Below are 12,778 nucleotides of genomic sequence, written 5' to 3'. Positions count from 1 at the left end.
TGGAGATGTTGTCAAAATGCAGATCCAGATTCGGCAGTTCTGAGATAGGGCCTGATATTCTGCATTTCTATCAAAATCCCAGTTGATTCTGGGGCTACTGACCCACAGACGACACTTTGCATAGCAAGGCTGTACAGCACTCTTAGAGCTGAGCAAAGCAGAAATAGGCCTAGATACATCCCTGTATCTAAAAAGGTAGGAAGCAAATGACAGAAGGGTAGCATGGTACAATGTGGCTGAAATCGCTGCTATGAAATCCTAATTCAAATGTTGTCTGTAGGTTATTCTAGTATCCATTGATATTTCCTCTCCCGTGCCTGCTTCTATTATGTAGCCTAGTATTGTGAAATACTTACTTTCCCAGGATCCCTGACAGCTGAGGGTAGCCATGTGACTCAACTCTAGCCAATGAGACTAAAGCAAATGTCTGCTGGGGTCTTTTGGCGAAGGAAAAGCTTAGTTGCAGACAAGGCTAGTGCCACCCTTTCACTCTCCTTTCAGCCTTGAATGAGAACTTGATGCTTAGAATCTCAGCATCCATCTTGTTACCACAAGACAATAAACCTACATGCAAAGAATATCAGAGCAGGGCTGGGTGTGGTGGCTCATGCCTGTTATCCCAGCACTTTGGGAGGCTTCAAGGCCAGTGGATCACCTGAGGTCAGGAGTTCGCAACCAGCCTGGCCAACATGCTGGAACCCTGTCTCTACTAAAAATACAAAATTGGCTGGCGTGGTTGGGGGGGTGCCTGTAATCCTAGCTACTCTGGAGACTGAGACAGGAGAATCACTTGAACCTGGGAGACAGAGGTTGCAGTGAGCCAAGATCGCACCATTGCACTCTAGCCTGGGCGACAAGAGCAAAACACCGTCTCAAAGAAAAAAAAAGAAAAGAAAAGAAAAGAAAGAATATCAGAGCAGAAAGAAGAGCAAAAAGCAAGAGCACCAGCCTGGACTATCTACCACCAGACTTCTGTGAAATAATCAAATGTTTGCATTGCTTACGCCATTCTGTTATTAGTCTAACTGAAGCATCTTCTAGTTAGATAGATGCTTCCTTTCTTTCCAGTCACTTCAACAGTCTAGTTTTGTCTTTACTCTCAATCCCTAGTCTTTAACACTCTATTTGTGTACTCTAGCAAAGGGGCTCATTAATTAATGAACTTCTGTCAAATGCGAGGGTTTTTGTTTTGTTTTGTTTTGTTTTGTTTTGTTTGCCTTCATATTGTGTCAGTTGACTGTTGAGCACCCCTTCCTCTTTCGTCCACTGATTTACCCATTGCTGGTCTAGTCTGGTCCTCCTCTTCTGCCTCTACTACTTCTCTCTGACTCTTCTCCCTTTCTCCCCCATTTTTATGTGCAAAAACTTCCATCTTTGCCCCTATTTCCTTCCCACTCTTCATTATCTCCCTGCGTACTTTCATCAGTACCCACAGAGTCAACCACCTGCAACCATTCCCTTAATAGTAGTAAATAATAGCATGCATTTTTTCCAGAATGGTGATGTAAGCCCAAGTATAAAAAAAGCAGCGATGTAGCAAGAACTGGGCTTCCTTCTTATATGTAGCCAGATGCGACCTGAGGAGTATCTCTGGCAGCAGCATACTTCTTAGGGAACAAGGGCCAAGGGAAAAGTTATGCAAAAATATGCTACATTTGTTCCTGCTTACTGCAGCCACCACATTTCTTTTTTTGTCTGTTTTTGGTTTTTTGGGTTTTTGCCACCACATTTCTATTAAGTTGTGTGTCATTGGATAAATAGGGAATCTAAGTGTGTGTGTGTGTGTCTGTGTGTATTGCGGGTGTATAGTCACTTCCAGTACAGCCAAACTATCACCCCATCTGAGACACTACACACTTCATTTACGTCTCTAGTATGGAAATTATGACACTGTATTGAAGTTATTTGCTCATGTTTTTTGAATTCACTCCACTGAAATTCAGAAGCTGTCAGTCTTCAGTGCGTACATGTTAAAGAGAATGGACGCTTATTTGATGGGAGTACTTTAGGGCTATGGAGGACAAACGGCTTAACTGCATGAACTCTTAAGACCTCCTCTAGCCCTGTGATTTCCAGTGGTGCCACTTGTAGTTTGAGTGAGATATTACATTACATGTAAGTATTAAAATCACTTACCCTTATAGTATATGTTCTTCCTCCAACCCTGTCCCGAGCTTCTAAAACTAAAACACTAACGCCATATTCAGTCAAGAGTTTGGCAGCAGATAGTCCTAAAGGAAAAACAAAAAAGAGCAACATAACATTCAAATGCTTAAAATCCAAGATTTAACCAGGTCTACACATCAAATAAATGCAGGGTATCATATACAATCCAATGATTTTGCTGTCTTTCTAATAAATTCTGACCACACTGTGATTAAGTGAGCCACCAATTTTTATTATCTGTCATAAGGGATTCAAAAATAACTAATTTAGTCATCTTGCATTTCAGTTGGTCAACAGAAACAAAATGTAATGGTCTTAAAATATATATATATCTTGTTTTCTGGTGATAATCATATATTTAGAGAATTTTTGAGCCTCTAAATCAATCCCTATCATTTCCCTCATACAGAAATCCTGATAGTATTAACAGAAGAGACTATTTTCTTTAAAACTTCCTCTAGCTACACCAGGTCTCAGTATAGCTATGCTTTGCTTTTCTCAACTTAAAAATCCTGTATAATCATGTCCTATGATTTATATTTTGATTACATGCTTGCTAGATCTTGTTTCCTTCACTAGTTTCTAAGTTACCATAAGGTAGAAACCATGCTTCATACTTTTTTCACTAGCTCAAACAAAGCTGAGAACAGGTTTCCACCTGTAATTAAAAGCCTTCAGGATAGATAAAATATTTTTTAAACCCAACATAGTAATACCAGAAAAATTAAGGAAGTATTGCAGATTAACATTATATCAAGGGTGCATGCTACAAGCATGATTTATCACTGATGTTGACCTTGATCTGATCACCTGGCTGAGGTGGTGTTTGTCAAGTTTTTCCACTATAGTTATTCTTTTTCCCATCTTAACATACTGTACTCTTTGAAAGAAAGGCTATGCATAGCCTTCACTTAAGGAGTGGGAAGTATGTTCCAGCTTTTTGAGGGTAGAGTATCCATATAAATTATTTGGAATTCTGCACTGGAGATGTGTCTCTTCTCCTCACTTACTGACTTTTTCAATCATTTACTTATTAATATATCAATATGGACTTGCAGATATTTGTTTTATACTTTGGATTATAATCCAACACTATGTCATTTATTTCGTTGCTCAAATTCTTCCAGCTATGGTTATTAGGAGTTCTGTTAGTTGGCTCCTATGCCCCTTTGACATGCCCCTATCATTTTGTGTGTGTGTTTAAGCACTTCCTTCCTTTCTAGTACTACACAATGCTCCCGACTCATCTTATCTTTCTCTGCCACAGCCTTAGAATCAGGCATTTCTTCATTGAGCTTTGGTCCCTTTCACTGGAGAACAGTATTAGAAACCAAGATCTGGGTTCTAGGTGTGCTCATTGCTACTGGGGTGTCATTGCTTCTAAGACCTCTCAGCTCACAAAGAAATATAGGCCAGGCACGGTGGCTCACGCCTGTAATCCCAGCACTTTGGGAGGCCAAGGCAGGTGGATCACGAGGTCAAGAGATCGAGACCATCCTGGCTAAAATGGTGAAGCCCCATCTCTACTAAAAATACAAAAAATTAGCTGGGCATGGTGGTGGGCACCTGTAGTCCCAGCTACTCGGGAGGCTGAGGCAGGAGAATTGCTTGAACCCAGGAGGCGGAGCTTGCAGTGAGCCGAGATCGTGCCACTGCACTCCAGCCTGGGCAACAGAGCAAGACTCCATCTCAAAGAAAAAAAAAAAAAAATATATATATATATATAGTGCTATTGTGCATACATTTATTTTTAAATCCACATTCATTTTTGTACTTCAAATTCTGTCTTAGTTCCTAGTTAACTTTATACTTCTCATTATACTTCTCATAAACTTCTCATTATTACAGAGATAAACATAATACAGGGAGAAAATGCTAGTTATATTAGGGTAGAGGGAAATAAGAATGGCACCAGAGACAAGATTAGTAAAGTGATACAAATTATACCTAAATATGTATACAAGTGGTTGAGGAGGAGAACTATTCTAACTGATTTTAAAACACACGGATTTGATAGTTCATTTCTAATGGTATATATCCTAAAGATAAAAAAGAACTTCACATTTTTTTTCAATAACAATTTAGCTAGTCCTAGTATTAGCATTGTTATCCCAAGGCTGTTACATTTGTAGTATGTGATAAAACAAGTGAGTAATCAGGCTTGAGTTGCTGAGAAGCAGGTTTTTTAGCATGGAGATAAAGAAATTCAGATGTAAAAAGTGATGAGATGAAGTAGTAACCCTGTAGTCCTAGATATAAATTGGAATTATAAGTATGATCTCTGGATATACTCTAACTTTAAAAAAAAATTTCTTAGTTTTGTACAATGAAAAGGTCTAGAAAAAATAACCTACCCAGTAGCAATGAACACTCCCAACACTTAGAGTGTTGTCTCTAAAAAATCAATTCTCACTACAATGAACTATGGCTTGTGACCTAGTGAGACCTAAGGCAGGAAATGTACAAGATGAGCCTGAACACTAAATCATACCAGAAAGCAAGAAGGCTGTCAGAGACTACTAGGATTCTGTCAAAAAGACTCAGGAGCCTACCTATATAAACTCCTACTGGCCAAAGATGAAATAATTTGAGTGTCAAATAAAGATAATAACTACAATGGCTTAAATCCATGAGTTCATAATAATACTAAACAAACACAAAAACTCTCATTTTCCACCTTTGGAAAATGCTAAGGAATCAGCTTACCATTTTGAAAAATGGTAAGCAAAAGAAAAAATCTAGTATTCATCCTATGTTTCCTATTTGCGCTGAACCTCAAAACAACCAAATAGCTAATCAGGGGAAGTTTCTCTGTATAAAAGTATGCTAGTTAGTAAGTGAAGACAGAAATAATTCAAATGTCAGCATTTTGCAACCCCTAATGAATTAATGGATCTAGCATAATGATAATCAAGCTGCTAACACACACAGAAAAACAGATGAGACAAATGTTATCTGCCTCTTGATGGAAGCACACACCATCATCTATGAAGTAGTTTTGCAAGAATGAAGAAAGGAGAGGGAATGGGAGGGGATGGAGGGGAGGAGAGGGGAGAAGGAAGGAAGGAACAAATTAAATTCTAATGTGATCAGCCCTCTGTATCTGATACTTAGAGGACAGAGGAACATGTTAAATAATACTACTGGGATGAAATGAACAAAATCCAAATTGTAAGAAATTATACAGGACTACCCTATTTTTTGTTTTTTTATTCCCTACTCATGCTCTCTTTCCCCTCTATCCTTCACGGGCTTTTCCCACAACAAATCTTTTAAACAGCTAGTTCTATCTTGATGCCTGCTCTCACAGAACCCAGTATTTTACTCATATACAGAATGTCATAGAATACACATAGCCAAATCAAGGATGAGTTTGGGTCTACAAGATCTAAAATATCTTAAAAGATATTAAGTCTAAACCATAATATCCAGCACTGCTATCTGCTAATGTTTGTGTGCAATTTTGAGCCCTTCAAGTACACTACTCTTACATTGCTGATGCCCATAAAAGATTTAAGTATGTAATGAATTTGTGGAATCAGCTCACAAAGAAAAGCCATCCCCTGACAGTTAAATAAACTCAAACCAATGTCTGCCAGTCTTGGCGCAATATGTTTTCTGGAACACAGCCAAAGGTTGTGCTGACTAATGTAAAAATGGGATGAAGGTGAGATGAAAAATATGTTTATGCATAAATCTTTCTCCTTATGTCTGATTATTTCTTTAGGGTTAAGTTCTAGAAGGGAGATTACTAAGTCGAAAGTGATGAGCATTTTTAGGCTCAAAGTAATACTCCATATTTAAAAACAGAGAAACTCAGATGCAAAAGTTTTATTTCTTCTCATTCCCTTTCATCAACCTAACTAAAAACCAGTTAGGTAGATAAATATACCCAAGGGTCTACTAGAATTGCTCTGGCAGCTCCTCTTCTAAGGAGAGGAAACTGGCTCTCCCCACACTGCCTAAGGGGATGGAGCGGTGGGGAACTTTGAACAACAGTGGTGGGGCCTGTAGCAGTTGTGTGCATAAAGGGACCTCTCAGTAGCATCCTATAGATTCATTTCATATGCCTTTCCTTGTTGCCTCTCACAACCATCCCTTGGAGTAGATTTCATTATCTCCATATTCCAAGTGCCTGATATGACCACAACAAAGTCTTCTGAAAAGCGAAGGATTTTACTTCTCACACCCTCACTTAGAGTCTTAATAAAATCGAATCTAGTATGTAACTCTAAACAAGTTTTATAAATGGATTTCAGTGCCAATAATAAATAAACACTACTCAGGAAACTAAAAGGGGAGGGGGGAGCAGGGCTTCTGAGCCAATACAATGACCACACCAGTGACAAAGGTCATTTTGCAGTTTGGCATTTAAGGATATAACTAAATAAAATTTAAAAGCTGGTGAAAGTAGTTGTTTCTACATTGCAGAAAAACGATTGCCCTATCACAGCAAGGAGAGTTTAAACTCTTAGTTTAAGAAATAAGAAATATGTTTAAAATATTTAAAAAGGATTTCAGAGAAATGGTTTCTAAAAGGTCTTAGAATTTGAAGGGTTAAGGTTTAAGTTATTTAGGAAAATCTACTATATTAAGCATATTTCTTCTAAGATGCTGAATAAATGGGTGCTAATGTTTCAGTTTGCATGTTTACTGGGAAGAAGACCCTGTTAAGGAATTTCCACGATAACTCAAAGGTTAAAATATATACAACAGGAAAATAAAAGTATGATGCTGTTAGGAAAATATTTTTGAATGCTTAGTAAGTCAAAGTACAGGCAAACACTTGGAGCTCAGAAATCTTTTGTAATGTAATAACCGTGGCTATCTGCTGATTTGAATGGCAAAACCTAAAAATTATTCCTACTTTAAGATGTAAGTCTTGGATTATAACCAACTCTTTTTTGTACTTGTGTGTCACTCACTATGCATTCTACCCTTCCCTCATCACTACAAAATTCAATGATCAGTTATAGAAAAAAAATGATATCTTAATTGTCAACCCTACAGATTAGTTTAAGGGCTTTTGACCTAATCTTTCGAAATATTTATTGAGCATTTTTTTGTAAATGGGATAAAATTGTTAGAAAAGATTCTTAAGTCTGAAGGCAAGTCACCAAATAAAATGTGGCTACTAAAAGATAGCTTTTGTAATCAAATATTTTTTCACATTTTATTATGCAAAGAGAAAAATCTCATCTTAAATCTTTTATTTCATCTTGTTTCAAAGTAATATAAATTACTAAACAAAAATGAAGAGCATTATGCATTACAGCTCTCCCTTTCTTTTATTTTCCATCATTTAATGGCCACATAGAATCTAGTGATAAGAAGCCTGTTTCTCACCACTCCCCACCTGCATGATAAGGGAAGGGTTTGATACAGGTATGCCAGTAAATGATTAACAACCAGCCCAGCAGTGGGAAGCAGGGACTGTTTCACAGCATTTAGATTTCCATGGTGTATATGTACCCTCATCATGGGTTTCAAACTACTAGTGTGATTTCAGGCTACTAACATTATTGTCTATTAAATCAGCAAGTGTTTATGATCATCATTGGGATGTAGGAGATGTGGAGCCATCTTGGTAAAAGACCATTGGGCCAAACTGTCAAGTATCCTAGTGTCAAAAATTTGTGATTCTCTCACCCATGTTTTTGAGAGAAGAGGTCTAAGTGAACACTAGCAAAATCTATCGTCCCCTATACTCAGAGTTCTTCCTCTCCCAAACCATGGCAAACAGAGCTCATTAGGAAGAAAAGAGCCCAAGACTCCTGAGTATCCTGTGGTTTTCTATGAGAGTAGAGAGGTCAGAGAAACTACATTCACAAAGAGTTTGTTAAGGCCTTATTGTGTGAACAAGGAGATATGATAGATTTCAAAATGCAAAAATTTGAAAACAGGAAAATAGCAGATCATAGCACAAGCAGATCTTTAATTAGTTTGCATTAAGTATTCTAAATCGGGATGATGAGTTTAAAACAATACAATTCCTCTCCTAATTTCTCTCTCCTCAATAATTTGCAATTTACAGAAACCAAAATAAAATAGGTTGATGGATTTATCAGAGAGGTTAAAAAAAAAAGCTAGTCTGCTAAAAGCACACTTTGTTTAAGGGAGTTCAAGGCAATGTGGGTCCTGGTTATTAGATCAAGAGAGCCTGGGTGAGATGTTGTATGCAGCCAGCAGTGGTGTTACCATGGCAACCTCAAAACAAGCTCCAGGTTCTTAAAGCAACTGCCCATAGAAACTGTGTTACCACCAATTCTGCAACGCTTCCAACAACCCAAAATGGTTGCTGTCCCCAGAGAACTGGTATAGGAGATGATTTTACCCACATAGCATACCTTGGGAGTTAATTTGTACAATGAAGCTTTTGAGGAAATAATCCCTTTGCTTCCCAGGGCATAAATCTCAGGCATACTGTCACTTTGGAACCTAGCTTCCACACTTAGCCCTGCCTTCTCCACCTCTCCCAGGGCCATTTGCTTTACCTTATTTCTTCAAGAATATTCACATTATTCTATCACAGAAAAGTAAGAAATTCCTCAATTAGACTCATGCCACCCTTTTCAGCTCCTATGTGATTTCTGATTTTCTTTCTACAACACATGATCAGAGGTCTCCATTTCCTAACTTGAATAAACCTGGAAATGTAGTGTACTCCTCATAAAAAATGCCCAGTGACCCCACCATCAATGCAGACAATCAATATAGTCATCTGTCACACTCTGTCCCTGCTACCCTGAATTTATTTTTCTTCTTAGTACACATTACTACCTGGCACTACACACACACACACACACACATTTTTTGTATGTTATTTAATTAAGCCCACACGAAAATAGGGTCTTTGCTCATTTTTGCTTATTGCTGTATCTCCAGAGCCTAGCATAGTACCTGGCATGCAGTGGACACTCAGGAAATATTTGTTGAAATAATTTATTAATGAATGAATAGAGTTTATAAAACTTCAGAGACTGGAGGGCAGCCAAGATGGCCGAATAGGAACAGCTCCGGTCTACAGCTCCCAGCATGAGCGACGCAGAAGACGGGTGATTTCTGCATTTCCATCTGATGTACTGGGTTCATCTCACTAGGGAGTGCCAGACAGTGGGCACAGGACAGTGGGTGCAGTGCACCGTGCGCGAGCCAAAGCAGGGTGAAGCATTGCCTTACTCGGGAAGTGCAAGGGGTCAGGGAGTTCCCTTTCCTAGTCAAAGAAAGGGGTGACAGACGGCACCTGGAAAATCGGGTCACTCCCACCCTAATACTGCACTTTTCTGACAGGCTTAAAAAACGGCACACCAGGAGATTAAATCCCGCACCTGGCTCAGAGGGTCCTACGCCCATGGCGTCTTGCTGATTGCTAGCACAGCAGTCTGAGATCAAACTGCAAGGTGGCAGTGAGGCTGGGGGAGGGGCGCCCGCCATTGCCCAGGCTTGCTTAGGTAAACAAAGCAGCCGGGAAGCTTGAACTGGGTGGAGCCCACCACAGCTCAAGGAGGCCTGCCTGCCTCTGTAGGCTCCAACTCTGGGGGCAGGGCACAGACAAACAAAAAGACAGCAGTAACCTCTGCAGACTTAAATGTCCCTGTCTGACAGTTTTGAAGAGAGTAGGGGTTCTCCCAGCACACAGCTGGAGATCTGAGAACGGGCAGACTGCCTCCTAAAGTGGGTCCCTGACCCCTGACCCCCGAGCAGCCTAACTGGGAGGCACCCCCCAGTAGAGGCAGACTGACACCTCACAAGGCCGGGTACTCCTCTGAGACAAAACTTTCAGAGGAACGATCAGACAGCAGCATTCGTGGTTCACGAAAATCCGCTGTTCTGCAGCCACTGCTGCTGATACCCAGGCAAACAGGGTCTGGAGTGGACCTCTAGCAAACTCCAACAGACCTGCAGCTGAGGGTCCTGTCTGTTAGAAGGGAAACTAACAAACAGAAAGGACATCCACACCAAAAACCCATATGTACATCACCATCATCAAAGACCAAAAGTAGATAAAACCACAAAGATGGGGAAATAACAGAACAGAAAAACTGGAAACTCTAAAAAGCAGAGTGCCTCTCCACCTCCAAAGGAACGCAGTTCCTCACCAGCAACGGAACAAAGCTGGACAGAGAATGACTTTGACGAATTGAGCGAAGAAGGCTTCGGACGATCAAACTACTCCGAGCTACAGGAGGAAATTCAAACCAAAGGCAAAGAAGTTAAAAACTTTGAAAAAAATTTAGACAAATGTATAACTAGAATAACCAATACAGAGAAGTGCTTAAAGGAGCTGATGGAGCTGAAAGCCAAGGCTCGAGAACTACGTGAAGAATGCAGAAGCCTCAGGAGCCGATGCGATCAACTGGAAGAAAGGGTATCAGTGATGGAAGATGAAATGAATGAAATGAAGCGAGAAGGGAAGTTTAGAGAAAAAAGCATAAAAAGAAACGAACAAAGCCTCCAAGAAATATGGGACTATGTGAAAAGACCAAATCTGATCGGTGTACCTGAAAGTGACGGGGAGAATGGAACCAAGTTGGAAAACACTCTGCAGGATATTATCCAGGAGAACTTCCCCAATCTAGCAAGGCAGGCCAACATTCAGATTCAGGAAATACAGAGAACACCACAAAGATACTCCTCGAGAAGAGCAACTCCAAGACACATAATTGTCAGATTCACCAAAGTTGAAATGAAGGAAAAAATGTTAAGGGCAGCCAGAGAGAAAGGTCGGGTTACCCACAAAGGGAAGCCCATCAGACTAACAGCAGATCTCTCGGCAGAAACTCTACAAGCCAGAAGAGAGTGGGGGCCAATATTCAACATTCTTAAAGAAAAGAATTTTCAACCCAGAATTTCATATCCAGCCAAACTAAGCTTCATAAGTGAAGGAGAAATAAAATACTTTACAAACAATCAAATGCTGAGAGATTTTGTCACCACCAGGCCTGCCCTAAAAGAGCTCCTGAAGGAAGCACTAAACATGGAAAGGAACAACCGGTACCAGCTGCTGCAAAATCATGCCAAAATGTAAAGACCATCGAGACTAGGAAGAAACTGCATCAACTAACGAGCAAAATCACCAGCTAACATCATAATGACAGGATCAAATTCACACATAACAATATTAACTTTAAATGTAAATGGACTAAATGCTCCAATTAAAAGACACAGACTGGCAAATTGGATAAAGAGTCAAGACCCATCAGTGTGCTGTATTCAGGAAACCCATCTCACGTGCAGAGACACACATAGGCTCAAAATAAAAGGATGGAGGAAGATCTACCAAGCAAATGGAAAACAAAAAAAGGCAGGGGTTGCAATCCTAGTCTCTGATAAAACAGACTTTAAACCAACAAAGATCAAAAGAGACAAAGAAGGCCATTACATAATGGTAAAGGGATCAATTCAACAAGAAGAGCTAACTATCCTAAATATATATGCACCCAATACAGGAGCACCCAGATTCATAAAGCAAGTCCTGAGTGACCTACAAAGAGACTTAGACTCCCACACAATAATAATGGGAGACTTTAACACCCCACTGTCAACATTAGACAGATCAACAAGACAGAAAGTTAACAAGGATATCCAGGAATTGAACTCAGCTCTGCACCAAGTGGACCTAATAGACATCTACAGAACTCTCCACCCCAAATCAACAGAATATACATTCTTTTCAGCACCACACCACACCTATTCCAAAATTGACCACATAGTTGGAAGTAAAGCTCTCCTCAGCAAATGTAAAAGTATAGAAATTATAACAAACTGTCTCTGAGACCACAGTGCATTCAAACTAGAACTCAGGATTAAGAAATTCACTCAAAACCACTCAAGTACATGGAAACTGAACAACCTGCTCCTGAATGACTACTGGGTACATAACAAAATGAAGGCAGAAATAAAGATGTTCTTTGAAACCAACGAGAACAAAGACAAAACATACCAGAATCTCTGGGACACATTCAAAGCAGTGTGTAGAGGGAAATTTATAGCACTAAATGCCCACAAGAGAAAGCAGGAAAGATCCAAAATTGACACCCTAACATCACAATTAAAAGAACTAGAAAAGCAAGAGCAAACACATTCAAAAGCTAGCAGAAGGCAAGAAATAACTACAATCAGAGCAGAACTGAAGGAAATAGAGACAAAAAAAAAAAAACCCTTCAAAAAATTAACGAATCCAGGAGCTGGTTTTTTGAAAGGATCAACAAAATTGATAGACCGCTAGCAAGACTAATAAAGAAAAAAAGAGGGAAGAATCAAATAGATGCTATAAAAAATGATAAAGGGGATATCAACACTGATCCCACAGAAATACAAACTACCATCAGAGAATACTACAAACACCTCTACGCAAATAAACTAGAAAATCTAGAAGAAATGGATAAATTCCTTGACACATACACCCTCCCAAGACTAAACCAGGAAGAAGTTGAATCTCTGAATAGACCAATAACAGGATCTGAAATTGTGGCAATAATCAATAGCTTACCAACCAAAAAGAGTCCAGGACGAGATGGATTCACAGCCGAATTCTACCAGAGGTACAAGGAGGAACTGGTACCATTCCTTCTGAAACTATTCCAATCAATAGAAAAAGAGAGAATCCTCC

At 39.5% G+C, this 12,778-nt stretch overlaps 1 protein-coding gene across 1 annotated transcript in view; it reads right to left on the bottom strand.

Annotated features, from left to right (window-relative positions):
* MAOA (monoamine oxidase A) overlaps positions 1–12,778 on the bottom strand; it is a 92,969-nt gene that overhangs the window by 61,073 nt on the left and 19,118 nt on the right. Inside the window, exon 2 of the mRNA XM_003808376.7 lies at positions 2,137–2,231. Coding sequence (XP_003808424.2) covers positions 2,137–2,231 — 95 coding nt within the window. The remainder of the gene's footprint in view (positions 1–2,136; positions 2,232–12,778) is intronic.

This window comes from Pan paniscus, chromosome X (genome assembly GCF_029289425.2).
Source record: "Pan paniscus chromosome X, NHGRI_mPanPan1-v2.0_pri, whole genome shotgun sequence".
NCBI lineage: Eukaryota > Metazoa > Chordata > Mammalia > Primates > Hominidae > Pan > Pan paniscus.
The sequence above is the reverse complement of the archived record's forward strand: the minus strand, read 5'-3'. Positions and strand labels throughout refer to the sequence as shown.